At 35.0% G+C, this 20965-nt stretch overlaps 2 protein-coding genes across 6 annotated transcripts in view; both read left to right on the top strand.

Annotated features, from left to right (window-relative positions):
- Window positions 1-17140, top strand: part of LOC117121669 — a 17694-nt gene extending 554 nt beyond the window's left edge. The window contains exons 2-21 of one of the 5 annotated variants that reach the window (XM_033266928.1): window positions 515-636; window positions 830-951; window positions 1292-1735; window positions 1969-2127; window positions 2305-2646; window positions 3246-3587; window positions 3890-4219; window positions 4915-5148; window positions 5547-5876; window positions 6130-6399; window positions 7118-7375; window positions 7906-8232; window positions 9064-9270; window positions 9654-9938; window positions 10610-10774; window positions 11033-11677; window positions 11838-11893; window positions 12556-12819; window positions 14662-14892; window positions 15452-17140. In XM_033266928.1, the coding sequence (XP_033122819.1) occupies window positions 1354-1735; window positions 1969-2127; window positions 2305-2646; window positions 3246-3587; window positions 3890-4219; window positions 4915-5148; window positions 5547-5876; window positions 6130-6399; window positions 7118-7375; window positions 7906-8232; window positions 9064-9270; window positions 9654-9938; window positions 10610-10774; window positions 11033-11677; window positions 11838-11893; window positions 12556-12819; window positions 14662-14892; window positions 15452-15601 (4977 nt within the window). In that variant the 5' untranslated portion in view covers window positions 515-636; window positions 830-951; window positions 1292-1353 and the 3' untranslated portion in view covers window positions 15602-17140. Of the gene's footprint in view, window positions 1-514; window positions 637-829; window positions 952-1291; window positions 1736-1968; window positions 2197-2304; window positions 2647-3245; window positions 3588-3889; window positions 4220-4914; window positions 5149-5546; window positions 5877-6129; window positions 6400-7117; window positions 7376-7905; window positions 8233-9063; window positions 9271-9653; window positions 9939-10609; window positions 10775-11032; window positions 11678-11837; window positions 11894-12555; window positions 12820-14661; window positions 14893-15451 lie in introns of all 5 variants that reach the window. The other 4 variants (XM_033266927.1, XM_033266925.1, XM_033266926.1 and 1 more) reach the window with 4 other exon arrangements.
- A 2095-nt stretch (window positions 17141-19235) lies between these two features.
- The window catches only part of LOC117121649 (E3 ubiquitin-protein ligase RNF31-like), a 29454-nt gene continuing 27724 nt past the window's right edge, over window positions 19236-20965 (top strand). The window contains exon 1 of the mRNA XM_033266891.1: window positions 19236-19378. The gene's annotated coding sequence lies outside the window, so the exon portion shown is untranslated. The remainder of the gene's footprint in view (window positions 19379-20965) is intronic.

Here is a 20965-nt window from a genome sequence, read left to right as displayed (position 1 = left end):
AGCATAGGCTTAAATGTATATGGCAAATAACAATCAATATAAACTATTACAGATCAGTGACAAATAGAGAGATAGCAGTGGTGGGAGAATATGGGCCAGAATAAACAGTTTATATATAAACAAATAGAAAAAAATAATCCTATTATTTCACTAAAATTTTTCCGAATTATCTAAAAATGTATGGATTGTATTAGATTTATTTGGTGTACACCATGTTAACCCACAAGTCCGAAGAAGGATTTCCAGTGCCTTGGGGTCAGTTCTCAGGGGAGATATCTTCAGCTTGTTGGAGATCGTAAGAAAGTTAGGAGAGTGGTTACCAAGACTTTAGTCTTCTGGTGAGGTGTCCTTTACTAAAGATTGTGAGGTGGTGCAGCGATTATGTAGTACTTTCATTTACACTGATGACATTTTTAATTAATTTTGGTAGAGATATTTATGTTAAATAATCTGACCAAAATTATGGTCAGGCCATAAACCTTTTTTTCGACTCGACATATCTTTGTTTTTCCAGTTCCTGCAGTAATTCATTCTGATGAATGCGGGCAAATACCGATGACACCTTTAAATCACATTATTGTCGAATAGATGCGATGAATACGGACGAATTATAAACCGAATATTGAGTGAATTTAGGTAAGTTAAATTACCAATACTTAAAATAATAATAGTAACAAATAATAAAAATAGTAATAATAATAATATTAATAATAGTAAGCATAATAAAGATGATGGCGGTGGTCACAACAACAATAACAATAATGATCTGACCAGAATTATGGTCAGGCCATAAACCCTTTCTTTGACTCGACATATCTTTGTTTTCCAGTTCCTGCAATAATTCATTCTGTTAAATGCGGGCAAATACCGATGAAACCTTTGAAACACAATATTGTCGAATAAATACGGCGAATACAGACGAATTATAAACCGAATATTGACTGAATTTATGTAAGTTAAGTTACCAATACTTAAAATAGTAATAGCAACAATTAAATAATAAAAATAGTAATAATGATCTTAATAATAGTAAGTATAATAGTGATGATGGCGGCGGTCACGACGACAGTTACGATAAGAACAACAATAACAATAATAATAAAGATGATAGTAATAATATTAATAAGAAGCCTAATATTGAAAAAAAAAATAATAATTTTCTTAAGCCTGATGTAATATTATATGCTGAAATAATGATGACCTGTTTTCATATGCTTATATATTTCTGGAAATTAAAGAAGAAATAATGTTTTAAATCAATTATTTAATGCGTCTATTGTCTATTTTGTAGGTGTAGGCTAGCTGCCGCAATCTCTTAGTCAATCCCATGCCAACAGACGGCGGATTGAAGTCATGGAATCAAGAAAGACAGTGAACAAGTTGTCTTTATCAGAGCACCTCAGAAATAGTAGTGTAGAAGGTGTCACAGACTTTCGATCGTTGCCGGCAACTCTTAGTAATCCTAACAGTCTAAACGACGAGGAACTAGCGTCAGTGCCCATCGTGTCAACAAATCTAAAAGACGCGTTCTTAGATAAGATTTGCTTTAGGAATGTGTCGTCGTTAGATAGATGGAAGACGTTCTCTGGACTAGACCCAAAGCAAAATGTGCCTGACAAACAGAGAGATGCGTTTCATGAGGATCAAGATAGTATTTCATCTGGCCAAACCACAGACGGCATAGACTCTTATGATGAAGACCTGGAATCAGACAATGCAGAAACTTGCATAAAAGGTAAAAAATTGACCATTAATATTGAAGACAGCACATCATCAATATACTGTAATTTGACTATTGTTCTTTATAGAAAAGATTCAGCTTGTATATTATGCAATTCTGTCGAGCTAACGATTTCGTAGTAACGATAGTAAAACATGTTATATGTTTTTAAATCTTTGTATGTAAATTGATCATTTCAATAACAGTTTATGCACTTGAAAAATTAAAACGTTTGTTTGGGCTTTTAGATAACACTACTATTTCTAATGAAGGAGAAAATCATAAAGTGGACGAGAACAACGAGTCAATCCACAGTATCGAAATGCAAATAGAAGATCTTCCTAGGATCAAACTTGGCTCATTTCCTTCAAAACAGCCAAGTGCATTTGAAATGAGACAGGACAAATGTATACACCACAAAAACGAAATTCAGATTAGAAATGTTGCTTCTACTGCTGGAAAAGAATCTAGTGGAGGTATGCTAGTTGGTGTTAGTTGAGTGTTATGTACACTATATTAGGTAACAAACGTAATATATAAATTTAACCTTATTTTGTTTGATTATAAGTTTTATATTTTCATAGATGAATGCGCAACATGTGGAAAACAAGATGTCGTTTTAATTGATAATAAATGTGATAATGTTCGATGCCAGCCGTTTGATGAAAAATGCAATGACGATTCTGACATCAAGGCACAAGAACGGAAGGATCATCAACCACGTGTAGTGAAAGAAATCAAAACATCAGACAAAGATCTGTCGAAAATTAATCCAAATTTCCAAGAATCACGATTCAAACAATCTGTCAAGCAAGAAGATGAGAAAAATGTCTCAAAGGAATTTGAGGACGATTCCGAAAAATCAGAGCACCATTATCGACGACGACAGGATTCTTTGCTCAGAGATAACAAAACTTTTGCAGGAAGTGAGTATCGACATATAGACCTATGCCTATTAAGAATTGGTACGCAGGTGGTGTTAGTGATCACCTGCATATATAAGTAGTTAGTCTCATTTTCTTTAGATAATAACAACGGCTTTAGGCGTACTAGTTCGAGTAAAATAGTTCGATTCCTTTGAGTGACATAGCTTGTCGTCGATAATAATACTAATACTAATAATAATAATAATAATAATAATAATAATAATAATAATAATGATAATTGTTCATAATGAGCTTCATTTTTACTCAATGAGATGATATGAATGAATGCATATAAACACCTAATTGTTGAAGATAATGCCACAAATAGGAAGCGGTTTTTTACACTTTCATTATCTCACAAATTTGTTCCAAACATTTTTCTAAAATCAAATATGCAATATTACACATATAAAGGCCAGCTCAGACAGCGTCGCACGAAGCAGCCCGACGCGATTTTTGTGTTACATGTTCTACAGTGCGACTGTCCCTGACGGATCTGTGCTTAACTTACACATTCCCGACACGACAACACATAGTGTGTGACTGCCTCGTACGACGCTGTCAGAGTCCTTGATATGTTTTAAACATTGTGAATTCAGGTAAATGTGTTGTATGTGGCGTACAGGACGCCACTTTACCCTGCGACACATGTGAAGATGCCAGGTGTGAAACATGTGACATCAAATGGCATAACCATTCCGGAAGAAAGATGTACCAACGAAAAGATCAGATGAATTCACTCAGTGTGATACAAATGCATACTAAAGAGTTACCAAACATCAGATTACATCAAATGACCCAAGAACTTGGAAATAACGACCAGCCTAGTACAAAGAAAGATGAGAAAAAACACCAAGGAGATTTAAGTCAATTTCAAGTTCAACCCAAACGCCCGTTAATGAAAAGTGATGAAGATGTACAGGACAATAAGCCTATAGATGGTGAGTGATCCTTATAAAATTATTAAAGTCAATTATTTATCAGGTATGTTTACATAACTGATAAAACAATCATTCGATGAAAATTACTGACAATTTACATATTCAGATTCAAGTACACCAAATTACAGTGTAGGCGACAAAAATTTGAGGATTTAAAAACATTATAGTGGTTGCTTTAGGTCTACAAACAAAAATTGAGAACTATAGAAGGTATTATTTCACATCGTACGTTTAATGGAGCAAAAATTTTTGTCTTCAAAGTTTTAAAATCACAACATCTTGTTTCAATTACTTTTATATAGACAAATGCGTAATCTGTGGAATAAAAGACGCCATTATTCATTGTGAAGTATGTGGAGATTCCAAATGCGAAACATGTGATATGAAATGGCATACCCATTCCGAAAGAAAGATGCACCAACGAAAAGATAAGCCGAATGTAATAACAATGCAAATACAAGACCTACCAAATATTAGAGTTAATCCAAGTTGTCAAAAAGCATTGTTCAACCAATCTGGAAACCAGGAAAGTGAGGCAATTACCCCAAAAGAATTGGATACTTCTGAAAATATAAGAAGCCCACAAAATATAAAAGTAGTGAAGTCCGATAATAGTGACAGTGTTTTTCAAGGTAAGTATAGTGTAGTAGCATAGATATACAAGGGTGGCGCCATCAGGGTCGGGGACCAAAACTCTCCGTCGGGGAGAAAACCCGCAATTCGTCGGGGAGAAAAATGTATATGTACTTTCTACATATAGTGGGGCCCTCAGACCCCCGTCGGGCAAATCCTGGCGCCACCACTGTAAATATATAAGTATCGACAAGTGACTACATTTAATACGCGCACCAAAATGAACCCGTGTGCCTACAGATGTGACGATGTTTCGAGATTGGTGCGTGAAAGATCCATTCTGACACCGAATTACGCAATCGTTTTAAAGTGAATGATGTCATAATTAGTGGAATCCACTTTATAAGAGTGGACTTATGATTATACAACTGCTGCTTCTACAACAACAACGGCAACTACTTCTACTACACAAACATTGCATAGCAATTAGTAACGTGTTACAATACCATCGTTGGTTGACCGACCGACCGACAATCCAACAGGCCGACTGACCAACAGATCATTTAATCAATCATAACAAAAAAATATACAAAAAAAAAATAACCAATAAAAAACCCCAGGTAAATCTCTAAGTGATATTTGGTGTTCTTGTTGAAATAGGCCTAGATAGTAAATACCATGTAAATTCAACATTTTGATATTGGAAAATGGTCTTTCGGAACAGAATTTTTCCATTAATTATGTGAAATTTCAGATAAATGTGCGGCATGTGGAATAAAGGATGCCATTGTCAGTTGTAATACATGTGGCGATGCTCGATGTCAACCTTGTGACGTGAAATGGCATACTCATGTTGGAAGGGAGAAGCACCAACGAAGTTCTCAGCCGAATTTAGAGAACAAAATAATAATGCGTGTAACTGAACTTCCAAATATTATAGTTCATCCAAGTTTTTCTGAGAAACCACTGGTCAGCAAAACAAAACGAGGTATGAAAAACACAATAGATTATGGTAAAATATCTAAAGAAATGTCAATTGAATACGAAACCAGAAAATGGTGGTCTACTAAACTCAGAGAGTGGTGTCACCATTCTAAAATGTTAGTAACCGTAACTTTTAATCACAAATCTAGTGTGTCTTACATGCTATTTATTTCGAACAAGGTATGCCCATTTAGTTAGTACTGCAGCCTGACAAAAGGTTCGTTTATTGTAAAAAAAAAGATGTTTTGATGTAAATAATACAAAATACTTTTTTGGGTTTATAATATTCTTATATTTTTCATTTAAATACATTAAAGAAACGAGTATGGTCAGTACATAATAGTATTACGTTGACCATAGCTTTCCCACTTTACTAATTAAGACAATATTAATTACTTCAAGGTATGTGCATGACTTGTGGAATGGAAGAGGCTACTTTCATATTTGATATATATGGAGATGCACGATGCCAACAATGTGACGTCAAGTTGCATTCCCACTCCTCAAGGAATACTCATTTACCGAGCAGACAACCGGTGATGTCTATCAATATCGAACATACTGGAAGCAATTCTCAGTTTGAAGGATCAGCTATTTCAAGATCTTACGTTAAGAGCGAAGATATACCCGCATTTTCAAAGAAACAATCAGAAGCTTTGCAAAGTAAACCAGCATACCCAGGCCATGAATCAAAAGCAGTTGGAAAGCTAGAAAGAAATCAATTTACAGAAAGTAAGTAACCATTTTTAGTTATTATATTGCACGTGTTATAAGACTTAAAATCCCTGTACACAACTATGTTAAATTTCAACGGTATCATGAAGAGATTTGGAAGAGAGCGGTTTCCTACCCCTCTGCTGTGAGCAGTAGTTCATTATCAAATCTGGTATAGGCCTAACCAAAAAAACGAGACATAAAGGTCTATTCTAACGAATTACATCTTAAATATAAGAAAAATAGTTGTTTATATAATTATATTTCTCAGAAAAAGATCCATGTGTTCTCTGTGGTGTTGAAGATGCAACTGTCCCGTGTGCCGAGTGTGGTGACGCACGTTGCGTCCAATGTGACGAAAAATGGCATCGTCATAAAAAGAGGAACAAACACCAACGGAACCAGGATCCAGCTTCTTCAGACAGTGGCAGTTTGCCCAGAAACCAGTCGCATGTTGAACTAAAAACAAAAAAAATTGACTTACCTACCAATAAGCAAAATCAACAAGAACCTGACAATGCAGAAAATAAACCGCTAAGAGGTAATTAAGTTTATAATTAAATAACCAATTTTCATAGAGTAATTAATACTAAGGTTGCAACAAGTCAGATAAGCTAATCAATATATTTTACCATTTTATCACAAAAAAACCTTGAAATATGCACCACTCTCAGTTATAAGTGTCTCGGTGCTTAGTGGAGCATTACGGTACACCCGAAGGCAATCCCCCGTTCCTCTCTGAAAGGTGTGCTGTTTTTTTTTTATCGTGCATGTACATACCAATCTTATGTAATCGTCTCTTCCGAAAAATAGTGCGTTATTGTGTCTTGTTTTCAGTTCTCAGGTAGGGGTGGCGCCAGGATTTGCCCGATTGGGGGTCCGATGTCCCCGGTCGTGGAAGGGGGATTTTCCCCGAACAGAACAGTAGGCGTGGTTAGGTGTCTCTCAAAATCTTTCGAAAGTTGTCCAGAAGGCGAACATTTTGACAATTTAGGAGTTTCAAAGGCTTAATTTTCCAATTTAATATATAGAAAGATGCATATATGTTTCCCCCTACGAATTGTATTTTTCTCCGACGGAGGTTCCCCCTCCCCGTTCCTAAGCTGAAACACTGCAGCTATGGACCAGGAACAAAATGTACTGAGCTAGCTATGCTGCTATAGAACTCTAATATATAGTGCTTCCTCTACGCACGAAGTATTTCTGTTAGATTTTCTTTGTAATGCAATACAGTGCTAATTGTATTGCTTCATTTCTAGATAAATGCGTAACTTGTAAACTAAAAGACGCGATCATCGAATGTGATGACTGTGAAGATGCCCGCTGTCAGTCATGTCACCTAAAATGGCATAGTCACTCAAACACAAGTATGCATCGAAGAAAAGATGGCATCAATTTGGAGAATAATATTCAAAAGCACATCAAGATATTTGATATGAAATTTGATGCACCTCATATGGATTATGAAGGAAATGTAACTGATGAAAAACCAAAGCCTGAGGCAAAACCTACGGAGAGTTAGTGCTGCATCTATTTGTTATTCATGTATTTAGATATAACTATTTTAGTATGCTGTGGTCGTGTTCGTCGTTGTTACTGTGTTATAATTTACTATTGCTGTTAATAATTAACATGAGAGTGAATATTAAACATGGCTTATTTTATGTTCTATGAAAAAATTATGTGAAAGAAAGATTAGGCAATACCAGTATAAATTCTTCGTCAGAATATCTCTGGAAAATTAGACTTCATCGCTGTTAATGATAATACAAATAGACAGAAACGCAAAAGCAGATGCACTGTACTGTCAAATTAACAATTTCACTTGACCTCTTGCAATGGGCAGATGTTTGTTGTTAATGATGACAATGCTAATAATATTATTATGATGATTAGAAGGCTGCCAACATGGTAAATTGGTTATAAGCATGCCACTATTAAATATACAGTTAATGTTGATCATAATAAACATTTCTAACTAATGAATCATATTTTAAAAAAGCAAACGTTTTTAATTCATAGTCTGTGTGTACTTTTTTTTATGAAGAAAAACAACCCTGTGTTCTATGTGGTGTTGAGGACGCGATTATACCATGTGATGAGTGTGGAGACGCACGTTGTGTCCAATGTGATACCAAGTGGCATCGTCACAAAAAGAGGGACAAGCATAAGCGGAACCAGGTAGTAGTTTCAACAGACAGCATTGGTAGCAGTAGCAGTAGCAGCAGCAGTGACAGCACATGCAGCCCACCGTTAAGAGGCGCATTGCCTAGCAGGCACACTGGATTGCGAAGAAATGATCAGACAAATCACGTAAAATCACACGGGGACTTCGAGGTTGTTAATAATATACCAGCATCAGGACACTCCAAAGGTATAGTTAATTAAAGGAATAGACACATTTGTTTGTAATCAATTTGAATGATACCACACAAGTCTATAGTTTTGTTTCTAAACAATTGCTACATGCTATCGCCGACAACATTCGGTGATGCTGATTGGTCGTTAAAATTGGGAACGTTCCTGATTGCGTCGGTGACTGTTACGCAGTACAACGATTGCACTGAAAACACTGTAGCGACAGTGTAGCGATTGTATGGAAACCAAGCTTAAGTGAACATGGTACTGTATTTGTCTTGTTGGACCGATTGTTACCTGACTTGTCAATAAAGTCTACCTATATCTATAGGCAATCCACCAGACATCTTTGAATATACGGTACTAAGTAGTGTGAATACAATGAACACATTTAATACTGCTTTAAAGTTAAACCACATAAAGCTACATCGTGATTAAGCTTTGTGCCATCCCAATAAAGTGATACACTTTTATTTACACCTCGAAGTCTTTTTGCTGAAAATTGTATAAAACCCCTGTTTCCTTGATCCATTTGATAAAACACACTCAAAAATATTACTCTTTTGCACTTTTTCGTCATCGGGCCAGAATGTTGGGCCAATGAATCTGTATGTGGAAAAGCAATTACCATTATTGTCTGGATAACGCTTGTACAGTATGTTGTGTGGCAATTGTAGTCCTTTTATCAGAAATTTAAAATGATGTGGTACCTGTATATAGATACAGTATACAATAGGTAGACTAAAACACTTTTCAGAATATCAAACTTCTGTTTACACTTTGCAGATAATTATTCATGTGTTAGAAGTTTCTTTTTTCTGAATATGTGTTATTCTGTTATTCATAGGAAGCTTGAAAAATGAAATTTACCCGCAAACAAAATCAGATAAAACTAAAAGACAACATCAACAACTAAGCCAATCAAATCAAAATCATGAAATTATAATGAATATCAAAAATCTACCCATGATCAGAGATGACTCGCGCCCACACACATCACCAGCTCAGTCAAGGAAATGTGTTCGTGACAGGCCAAAAGAGGATTTAACAAAGGGTAAGCTTAATATTCTGTTCCTGTTTTGATATTACAAGTTTTCCGAGCTTATGATGTTATTCTTATCTGTGACTTTAATTAACGTGTCTCTTTTAGAACTAACGTGTGTAATAAACTCCATAGTAAGTTGAGGAATACAGAATAGATCGATGAAATCAGTTGTTAGTGCATCGGAACGCACGCTGGTTCGATCTCGGTGTATTAGTCTAAATTATGCTTAGTTAAATACTTTCTACAATAATGTCTTCCTTTAATTTACTGCATGTACAATATTAATACAAAAGGGGAATTGGTAGGGAAATTAAATTAAAACAATTCAAGTAATTATTATGTCAAGAGTTTAGTGACAATGGTCATAATAATTACATTTGTTATGTGTTTAGTAGAAAAAGAACTTTGTGTTCTTTGCGGTGTTGAGGATGTAGCTGTACCGTGTGACGAATGTGGTGACGCGCGTTGCATCCAATGTGACGTCAAATGGCATCGTCATAAGAAGAGGAATACACATAAACGAAATCATGCAGTAGAATCAACTTGTATCCCCAAAAAGTCACATGAAGAAGATTTAAAGTTTGAAAGAAGCATAGATGAGCAACGAAATTGCCGCCAGACCATCAATTTAATTGCAAGCGAGAAAAACGACTTTAGTGATCAAGGACTTGGGGAAGGTGATTAACATTCATATTCATATTAATATTTTTTCAAACAACCATAATATCAAACGGTATTTTATGCGCCCGAAATGATGATTGATGAGAAGGAGCGGATGGCCTTTAGGGAATTAAACTGATGATTGATCAGTGGTTATAATTCGTCCCCGCTGATTGGGAAAGTTAAAAATGGACGTTTGTCGAAGACAAGTCGGAAAGTCTTCTAGATTGCATTGTAGACAGCTATGCATTGTAGCAATTGAAGTGAAAACACTGTAGAGAACTTGTACCATGTTTATGGAAATCATGCTTTTGCTTACTTCTAAGTGGGAACAAGTGTTGGCTTCGAAAATTTGCCAATAAAGTACAAAAAACCCCAACAGGAAAGGGTAAGGGGTCCAAGACAAACCGTCTGTAGGTTCTCTAGTTAGGGCCCAGAAGACTAAACCTCTAGTAGGGCTCAAGTAAAAGATATTTTATGTATGGTAATGCAAAAAATTGTCCTTTTAGATCAGTACCGTATACAAACTACAACAATTACAATAACTTTGGTTAAATTGTAAATTGTACTCCGACGACAAACTCAAGTGTCGTCCACCGACAGAAGAGACCATGCCTATTTATCAACAATTATAATTTCATGTTAGGTGTAATTAAATTCGATAGTTAATTATTTCGTTTTCCAATAGATATTGAGTTGTGCGCCCTATGTGGCCAGGTGGATGGAACTATAGAATGTATAGAATGTAAAGATTCTCGTTGTGCACCATGTGACAAAAAATGGCATAGTAATGCTAAGAGAAAGATGCATCAAAGGAGAGCGTCTGATATTCTCGAAGAAATTGTAGAACAAGGTATTTCAGAATTTTCTGTTTGAAGACAGTAAACTGCATTAATATAGCCTAATCAAAATCTATGTAAGTAATGCATATTTTTGTAGCAAAAGAACGTTGTCGGAATTCCAACCAGTGGACATGTATATGATGAAAACATAATTTATGCTAATAATAGCTAAATAAAGATGCATTATTAGTGCAATTGTATTTAATATTCAGCAGAAACTATAGGCCTATCAAATGTTGCTAACTGTATTTATAATATTATTGTTACAGATATTGACCCGAATAGTCCCCCAAAGACTAGTAGGCCTAATAACATTGAGTTTTCCAATGAGAGTAGAGATATCAACAGTGGAACTTACCTTAAAAAAATTCCCGTACAGGGAGCAAGTTCTGTTGAGCGCACGGACATAAATGCGTTTCCATCTAACAAAGAAGAACCACTAAAGGATCTTCTTGAAAACTACGAATCACCGGCTCATGTGGGTGATGCCGACGTGCAATTATCCATTCCACTGGATAAAAGTTTTAACAATGCAGCTCAGACATTGAAATCAAAGAATGAAAATATTTCTAAAGAACTAAACTCAATTCAAATTAAATTAGACGCAATGGACAGGGAGCATTATACTGAAGAATATGACGCGTTAGTGACAAAAAAATCGGAATTATTACAAAAGCAGAAAATGCTCATGGTGCGAATGAAAGCTATTGAGGCGATCGAGATTACCAATAGCCGACAGGGGCGCACGACATCTTTGCTGCAAGGGGAACTCATCTCACTTGGAATGCACGATCACTCTTCTGAACAGTTCTCCCGAAAGAAGCCTGGTGCGTTTAGTAAAAGTTTATCGGCACATACTCACCAAATTGTAGATGATGACATTTTTGCTGACGGGCCCAGTGAACATGAAAACGGTGAGTGGTAAAACAGGATCTTTAATATCGGTGTAGCGTGGCTTTGCTTGGCCTAAATACCTAAATACATTTCTACAGAAAACTTTTCCAAATTGACAATGTTAAAATAGAAACAGATTACAATTTAATCTTTGTAATGATCATTGGATTGTTATTTCAGTGCCAGAACAACAAGGTATAGTCCTTAATCAAGATGATGACAAGCATATGATACAGGTAGAATTAGATTTTTACATAAATGTATTAATGAATATAATATTATTATTATTATTATTATTATTATTATTATTATTATTATTATTATTATTATTAATAATAATAATAATAATAATAATAATAATAATAATAATAATAATAATAATAATAATAATAATAATAATAATAAAAATAATAATAATAAATTTAAAGGGATGGAAAACCACATGCTAGCTAAATGTAAAACAATTCAAGCTATATGAAAAAAAACCCAAACTTTTTGTAAACAAACTTTTCTCTTTAGTTTTATTTACAACTCTTGCTTAATAAAAGATCAGAAAATAAAGGCAAATATCAATGATTGAAAAGTATTTTGAGTGCGTGTTGTTTTGTTCAAAGTTTAAATGTTTATTACAAATGAGTATGTTTTTAATATATGGCTCAATGGGATGGACAAAATGTCGAGAATTAATTCTTAGAATGTATGTTGTAAGTGTTCATTTAAATTTAAATATTTATACTCATTAAAATATTGTCTTCGAGATTAAAATAAAAGTGGGATCTCCCGAAAGAGAAAGAGAGAAAAATACTACAATAATACGGTAAACAGTTAGGCCTAATATTGTTGTATAGGTATACAGTTCAAAGAATTAACTGTTCACATTTTTACCTTTTAAATTAAGGAAGCAAAAAGGAGAGGATTCACTACAGATGATATACACATTGCCAAAGCGCAGTGTGAAATATTTGGCGGGAATTTTCTTCATTGGCTAGAACTCAACTATAAGGAGTTTATTGCCAGTGTACGTGCATCAGCAACCAGAGATCTGCATCGATTGATACCATCTGTAAAAATTGCAGAGTCATCAGTCATTCGTGCACTAGTGAAGCATCGAGGTGATGTTAGAAAGGCTACAAGTACTTGTGTTCGCAAAGTCGAGGCTCAGGTATAAAAGTACTATCACATAAGCATCATGATGAAGACCATCATCATCAACATCATCATTATAATCTTGATCATCAACAACAACAGCAGCATTTCACACTATCATAATAATCACTTTTACATTCACTGTCATTATCATCATCATTATTGCACTAGCCATGATGATCATGATGATCATAGTGATGACGATCCTCAGCATTGTTGCCATTATTTTCAACACTAACACCACAATTATTATCATACATAAGAGTGATGTTTTGCCCTCCCTGACGTACTATCGTACCGAATACAGGTCCGTAACCAAGGGGATCGGACGATCCCCCACAGAATAGGGAGTCCGCTTTACTAGAGCAAAACAAAACACAACTTTGTTGTCACTGTTTTCATAATCTTTCATAAATCACTATTATCAATTCTACCATCATTACTAAGTAACATAGTAAGTAGTTTAATAGATATGTGTGCCTTGGCCTTACTAAGCCTATGACATGCACTGTAGTTTTTATGTGCGACTATACTTAAAAGGCGTTCTGCACAGTAAAGGAAGATGAAGATGATGATGATGATGATGATGATGATGATGATGATGATGATGATGATGATGATGATGATGATGATGATGATGATGATGATGATGATGATGTATATGATATGATCCTGTCTGTAGACTACTACATTTGATCTCCTAACAATATTGCATGGTATAGCCTACTGCCGCTTCTTCAATATTTGCACATATCAAATCGATTCAGTTTTAATTCACGAAAAATGTAATTCCTTTGAAAGCAGCTCAAACACACAGGAAGAGCATTTTGAATTAAAGGTGGCGGTCATGGTTTTTAACATTTTTCGAGAGTATTGGCGGCGCCAGCGGGTGACAGGGAGCTTAAGTCCCCCCACCGGACAGGTCAATCCCCCTCCCCCCGCCGGACAGAGCTTGTCGGGTAGTCAGACCATAAAACATATAAAAATAGGCCCACACCAAGCAAACACATGTCTCTCACAGTATGAGAGTGCCATTTTTCCGGCCATCCAAAGGTTGCTATTCTTAAAAAATCTCATTTGGGAGGGGAAGCCCTTCCCCCAGCGCGAGCCTACGAGCTCAAGTCCCCCTGTCGGACAACTTGGCGCCCCCAGAAAATATATCCTAAAGCCGCCGCTGTTCGAGGCAACCCCTGGACCCAAAAAGTTCCACTCAAATTGAAAAAGATCCCCCCCCCCCGCCATTACAAAAGCTGGTTACGGGCCTGGAATACTCAGTACGTTCCCAAATACTGGCAAAACAAATTTGCAGGTGATTCGGGTGGAAATCCAACCCACGACCTTCAGAATACTAGCCTGGTTTCCTGAACAGCAGACCACCGAGCTTGTGGATAGTGATTAGTGTTAAATTCGATGCCCACCAACTATCCAAATATTATATTTTACATGGCGTAGAAAGTGCTGATATTTACAGGTTTACATTTGTATGTTTAAAGAGTGGATAAAATTTTATATTTTACTTCTCGATCGAGGAGGTAAATTGGCATGCTTTAGCGATTAATGTAATTGACAAAGTGCTTAATACGATTATAAATTTACTTGTCAAAATTGTAACTGAACTTTTATTTCCAGACCGTTTAAACAATATTTTGTATAATGGACCTTTCCTCTAAGTTCCGCCCTTTGGATATTATTACTATGGTCCCAAAACGACAGTGTAAAAACATACGCAAACACGTGCGTTTGTGGACAACACGAGTGTTTGTTTTGACACGCGCGCATTTTTGGCCTTCTTCTGATTGGTCAGTTGTTAAGTTTGATTGACATTCCAGAACGGCCTATTTTTTTAAATTTCTTATAGATATGTGAAATCCATCAACTGGGATTAAGGAAAGATACTGGAACCAAACTGACAATGCAGGAGGTTGCTGAATACCTTTTCAAATGTAACGGGAATGTAGAAATGGTGATGGAAATGATGAAGAAAGATGGAATAAAGATTGACATTACTGAAAAGGTCTGGAGAACATATGATGAGCGTGAGATAGCCCATGTGTTGATGCAGAAACCACGTAACTCGACCCAAATACAGGTACGACAAAAAGCTTCATTGTGATACGATTTGACAGGATTTCTCACACTTTGGAAGTTAATACAAGAAATAATAATAATAAATAATAATAATAATAATAATAATGATAATAATAATAATAATAATAATAATAATAATAATAATAATAATAATAATAATAATAATAGTTCTTAGATTTTGGAGTGTCATGCATACTTTTACGACTTGCCTTTCTTGTCGGTTTAGTCATGTAACCTAATTAATAGTGAAAAAAAAAACATCCATGGTCCAATGGTAAACTGTTGATTTTAATCGGTGGAATAATTTCTGGGCTGTATCAGGGCACATATATCTAATTAATCATAGACAAAGGGGCTTCCCAATTCCAAAAATATTTATGAAGTTTTTGATATTTTCTTTTATCAACTAATAACAACCACTGCATGCCCAAAACGAAAAAAAAAAATAGCTATGAATGCAGGGGCGCCATTTCTATTGTTTTCCCGATCGCCAAAGCCCCTTGTTACACCTCTGATTGTAATATTATAACTTGTTTATATTTTATATTTTTTTCATATAGAGACGTAAACGTTTGATAATGGCTGAGTATGGCTTGAACTGGGACGTTGCCTCTCGTATTTTAGATCAAATTGAAGCAAAGAGAATAACAAGAATGAGCGACCGTGAATACGAAAGATGGATACTAAACACACTAAACTTCAAAATATAGAGTAGATTTTTACAATTATAATTATTATAGTCCTTTTTAAAAACAACCCGTGCCAAACATTTAAAGATGAAAAATGTCGATCAGAATTACTGATGGCAATGCATTTAGGAGAATCCCAAATTTTATCCTAGAATTAACGTCGATTACTGCATTCAGTTTGAAAAAATTCTTGTTACAGTTTCATTTTTAAAAAAGTTTTAACTTTTTTTTTTTTTTAAATTAAAGGGACTATAACAAGTCTATTCCTTGTGAGTTTGAAGAATTTATAAACGAGAGCTTTGTAAAACAATATTACTAATCAGATCATATTTCGTATCTGAATTTGTTTAAAATCGTACCGGTAATTGGTCCAGTATTACTAATAGGCCTATTCACAATCTTGATATCAAAACATTATTATTATAACAAACTTGCTTAATTAACGTTAACATGGGAAAGAATGAAATTGTATTTCACATGACCATAATATTCTATTAATAATTATAGGCCTATTGATAATAATAAATACGGTCATAGTAATAATACAGGCCTAATAATAAAATGACTGTGTTTGCCTAAAAAAATAATAATAGTATACAAGTCATTATGAAATCGACTTGGTGTTAACTATGTCACCAAGCACGCAGCTAATCTCATTTTTTTTTATTTAGTTAATATACGATATTACAATTTTCATTATTTTCGTTTCATTTAGTCAATTTCTGTTGAAAAACAGTGTAGACAATTACAACTTGCTTACATTATTATAAAAGAATTAAAAAAACCCGATAGGAACATTACCAAGAGGGCAAGCACTATCAAGTGATTTCCTCCGGATGTTCTCCTTAATTATACTAAGTAGTTTTCGTCAGATTCCTTCCTCAAATATATAGGCAAATATACTTTTTTGTAAAACAACGGTAATATAGAAAAAAATATTGAAATGATAACATGGGGTCAATTAGTGCATATAAGAGTTTTCCTTTTACAAGGAAAAAATATGAAGTCCAATTGAATCCATATTAAATCATGAAGTCAAATACGCAAGTACATTTGAAGTTAAACACGTCAAGATCCTAAGTACATCAGGCTATGCCTAAACACGTTTAGCTTTTAAACGTGCCACCAAAAGTGGAACAAAATTTTGTGGAACTTTTCATTTAAATCAGACACTACTTTACAGTGTATTATTTAAACTACTTTCATATATATTTTACAGGATAATATTGCAAGGAAAAGAAAATTCAAATATTATTCGACTAATTAAACACATTTCCCGACCAAGTTGTATGTGTCCGTCTCATAAACTTACTTACGTCTTGAAATTCAATTATAAAACAATTTTCTTTGAGATAATAAAGCCGGAGAAACATCAATATTTTCCGGTGGTACGGCGAATATCTTCACTGTATGAATTTACAACATTACTGCATTTTTTAGCGTCATTCCATTAAGATTTACTACTATTTAACTATTTAAGTCAATAATTAGCCAAAAAATATTTCTAACAAATGTATATCTAAATATGATTAAAAGGAGAACCAGATACAATTTCATAAACTAGATTCATATTTTCTTTGGTCGTGCTTTAGTTACACTATTATACAAATGAATATTTATGAGGGCAATAGGAAGTATTTTGATGAGTTTAACAATTGACTGTTTGTTCCATTCGGCGAGATGGAGCCGAGTCGAATAAGACAGCCAATTTTTCAATGAATGAAAATATTTTTTTTCCATTGCGTGAATAAAAAACACTCATTACAGTATTTGTTTTATAACACACCTAAAGTACATTCTTGTTACTTAATATTTTGACAAAAAATAACATGTTCAGAGTTGACTTACATTAGTTAAAAAGTGTTTTTGAGGCACATGCAGTGGCGTATCCAAGGGGGGGGGGGCGGCGTGGGGGCAAGGGGGGCCCCCCACAAAAAGCTTGCCTTCCCCCCCCCCCCCAATCGAAAACTTCGAAGCAAAAAAAAATTAGGCTAGGCTTATGCTTATGCTGTCACGGTTAACGTGTATTCGGGAATCTAAGAAGCAATATTTTTCAATTGGCGTGGCCACCGAAAATAAATTCCACGCCCCCTCATATTTTGGTCGCGCCAGGATTTTTTCTTCTAAATTTTTAGAATGGACATTAGTATAGGTCTAACGCATGTTACTAGTTTGTGTAAACCAATCCTTTGATCCTCATTAATTTTTTTGTGTATAGCCTACTTCTAAACTCCACTGTAGGCCTAACAAAGTCGTTAGACTTACCTGTTCATGCTTCTCATCTAACAGCTCAATATAAAAATAATTAATATTTGGTTATAGGCCTAAACATTGTGTCATGAAATAATATAGGGAACAGTGTTGTTTTAATAAAATTTCTATTGATTTCATTTCGTAAACGAATTGTATTTACATTGCATTCAATGCCGTAGCCAGGGTTTTCAAACAGTGTGGGACAATATCAGGGTGGACCCACTTTACACGTAATTCAAACAATGTTGACCAATTTTCACAACTCTCACAATAGCTGGCTACGGCATTTGATTACATTGCTATTACATCGTTGCACCCCAAGCGCCTGCACCGTACTGTGAAATAGTCGGTATGGGTACCGAGCCCGATGCAGCGTGACCGCTGGGAAAAATTAAAAATCCCAAGATTAAGTCTAAAAAAAATTGCTTTAAAAATCCCAAGATTTGTAAAATCTTAGTACATGTACATTTAAGTTTAATTTTAAAGCCTTTTCAATTAATTTTATACTCTAATATACCGTACTGTAATTTCTACTGTAGGCCTATAACGGAACATTGTCTGGATTTTCGAGACCAATAACTCGTTCTTTTTTTAGATCAACTGATGAGAATTTTAAAGAGGGGAATGTCTTACATAAAATAAAATAATATACATACAATAATGACAGGTCAATTGTTGTTATACAGTATTTTTGTATTACACAAAATATTTCATACAAAAAAAGGTGTTATTTTTAACTTCCTTTTTTCGGGAGGAGTAAGCTAGTAAAGAGTAGCCTAAAGAATATTTATGAATTTGATTGAAATTGCTAACTGTCAAATCAAAACACAATGAAAAGCATTTGCAAAGTATGAGACGGTGCAATTTCCTGGCAACTAGGTGCTTTATTCAGGAGAGTTACCTCCCAGCATGTTCTTGCTTAACTTTTTCAGCTCTACACACATGTCTGAATCATAAGCATACAGCCAGTGGGACACATATCGAGAGATTTAACTTAAAAATGCACATATTTATTAGAAAAGGCAAAACGTGACTCTAAACAAAAATCGTATCAGAAAACCGACTACTAAGCTTCAAATGAGTCTTTCATTTTTAACAAATGAACAGCTCTTCTCACAACCGTCAACTACGGTGATTACACCATTAAGTAACCTTTTTGTTTATTTCATAATAACTTCCAAATTCCATTACATTCCAAAAATCCCAAGATTTAATGAAAGTTGTCATTAAAAATCCCAATATCTTGGAATAAATCCCAAGCAGTGGTCACATTCCATGGCCCAATGATATAAACACACTGAGACCCTATGATCTGTGAAACAACAATCAGCTCTCTTTGCCGCATGCCCTGCACATCACAAACGGTAGGTGGCGCTCGTTATTTACAATATAATTGCGTGTTTTGGGAAAATCCCGTCAAAAAAGCCAATTCTAAATATAGCCTCGTTTTGCAATTACAATACTGAAGCGAAGGACCTGTTTTATAGAGACCATATTCTGCTATTCTGATACTTATGATTGTTTAAATCCACTATCCCATTCCAGGTTTGTATTAGCTTTTAGTATGTTATAAGTGATTATTTTTAAAAGCTTTTGAACTTTTGTAAAAGTGTTTTTATCATGATTTGATTGTTGTAAGTATAACCAGGGAGTTGTTATAGTGAGTGAGCAATAAATAACAACTCCCTGGCAGTGGTACAACCTTAGCCTACCAGGCCTATCTAGGCCTAGCAGTAGCAAGGTAGGGCTGACTAGCCTCCACTAGCCTAGGCTAGGCCTATTATTAGGTTTACAGGGCCGGTTGACAGTGTAGATAGGCCTATAATACACACAGGTCCAAAGCCGAAAGCCAAGGCCTACTATTTATATTATAAATAGTTAGAAATAAATAATAATAATAATAATAATAACAATAATAATAATAATAATAGTTACAAATTATAAGGCCTATTAATTATTATACTTTATATTATTATCTAGCCTAGACGACCTAAACCTTTTGAGGCGCTAGACTAGCCTAGGCCCTAATTAACTTTTAATTTCTAAATTTGTTTACCTCAGTGTTCTTCTCACAGTCACAACATATTAAATCATGGAAGTATTATTGAGAAAGAGATCACTCAGCAACAAAGATCTTATAATAACAAGATAGCATTCTCTGCGGTTTGTGTGTAACAAAAACGTCCAATACATGCAGAAAACAATAGAAAGTACAGTAATTATAATTGAGAGAGGGCGTCCTAGTTGTTACTAAGGCAGTTGTTCCAGAATTTGCATCCGAGATCATTGATGTCAAAGTCCAAAAGTAATTGTAATTGCAAGAGGGCATCCTACACCGTGTTATTACAGAATTTTCACTCAGAAATAGCTGAGAACGCTATCTTGTTATTATAAGATCTTTGCTAGCTAGCAACAGATCCTTTTGACGCGACAAACCAATGTGTTTCCCGCCTTTGGATCGCGCACGGGCGTATTATCTTATTAACATTTTTTTCGTTAGCATCGAGCAACTCTTTGACCATAGCATAGGCCGTGCGATGTTTACGAGTAACAATTAGAAGCGTCCAATTTACAAAGCGCCCTCTCTTTTAAGGAACAATTAACGTACTTGGTAACAAACTTTGCTGTAACGCGAACACCTTACTGTATCTCAGATCCATGGCAACGACTAGGACGCCCTCTCCCAAAATTGATTACTTTTCTGTGCCAAATCGACGCTTCTATCTGTTACGTGTAAATCGTGGAGAACGCCATCTTGTGTTTATAAAATCATTGGTTAGCAACAACGTGACAATGACATGCTTTTATACCGTACAATATGCTTCAACACAGCAGTTGTGCAATAAACTGTTTGATTTTAACTCATTATATATCTTTAAAATTAACAATGTTCCCCTGATTGGATTTTTTTTGGAGTTTTTTAGTAAGTTAGTTGTGTATATTTAAGGAAAAGGTTCCTCAAACAGGGGTGGATCCAGAGATGTCCAAAAGGGGGGCCAAAATTTGGGCCGATTGAGACAACAATGTCCTAGGGGGTCCAGGGGCATCCCCCCGCGAAATTTTTGTGTTCTAGACGCCCGAAAATAACATTTGAGGCATTCTGGGCTATCATTTTTTTCTTTTTCTTTCTTT

Source organism: Anneissia japonica, unplaced genomic scaffold (genome assembly GCF_011630105.1).
Source record: "Anneissia japonica isolate Jap-2015-1 unplaced genomic scaffold, ASM1163010v1 scaffold287709_len1912824_cov184, whole genome shotgun sequence".
Lineage (NCBI taxonomy): Eukaryota > Metazoa > Echinodermata > Crinoidea > Comatulida > Comatulidae > Anneissia > Anneissia japonica.
The sequence above is the reverse complement of the archived record's forward strand: the minus strand, read 5'-3'. Positions and strand labels throughout refer to the sequence as shown.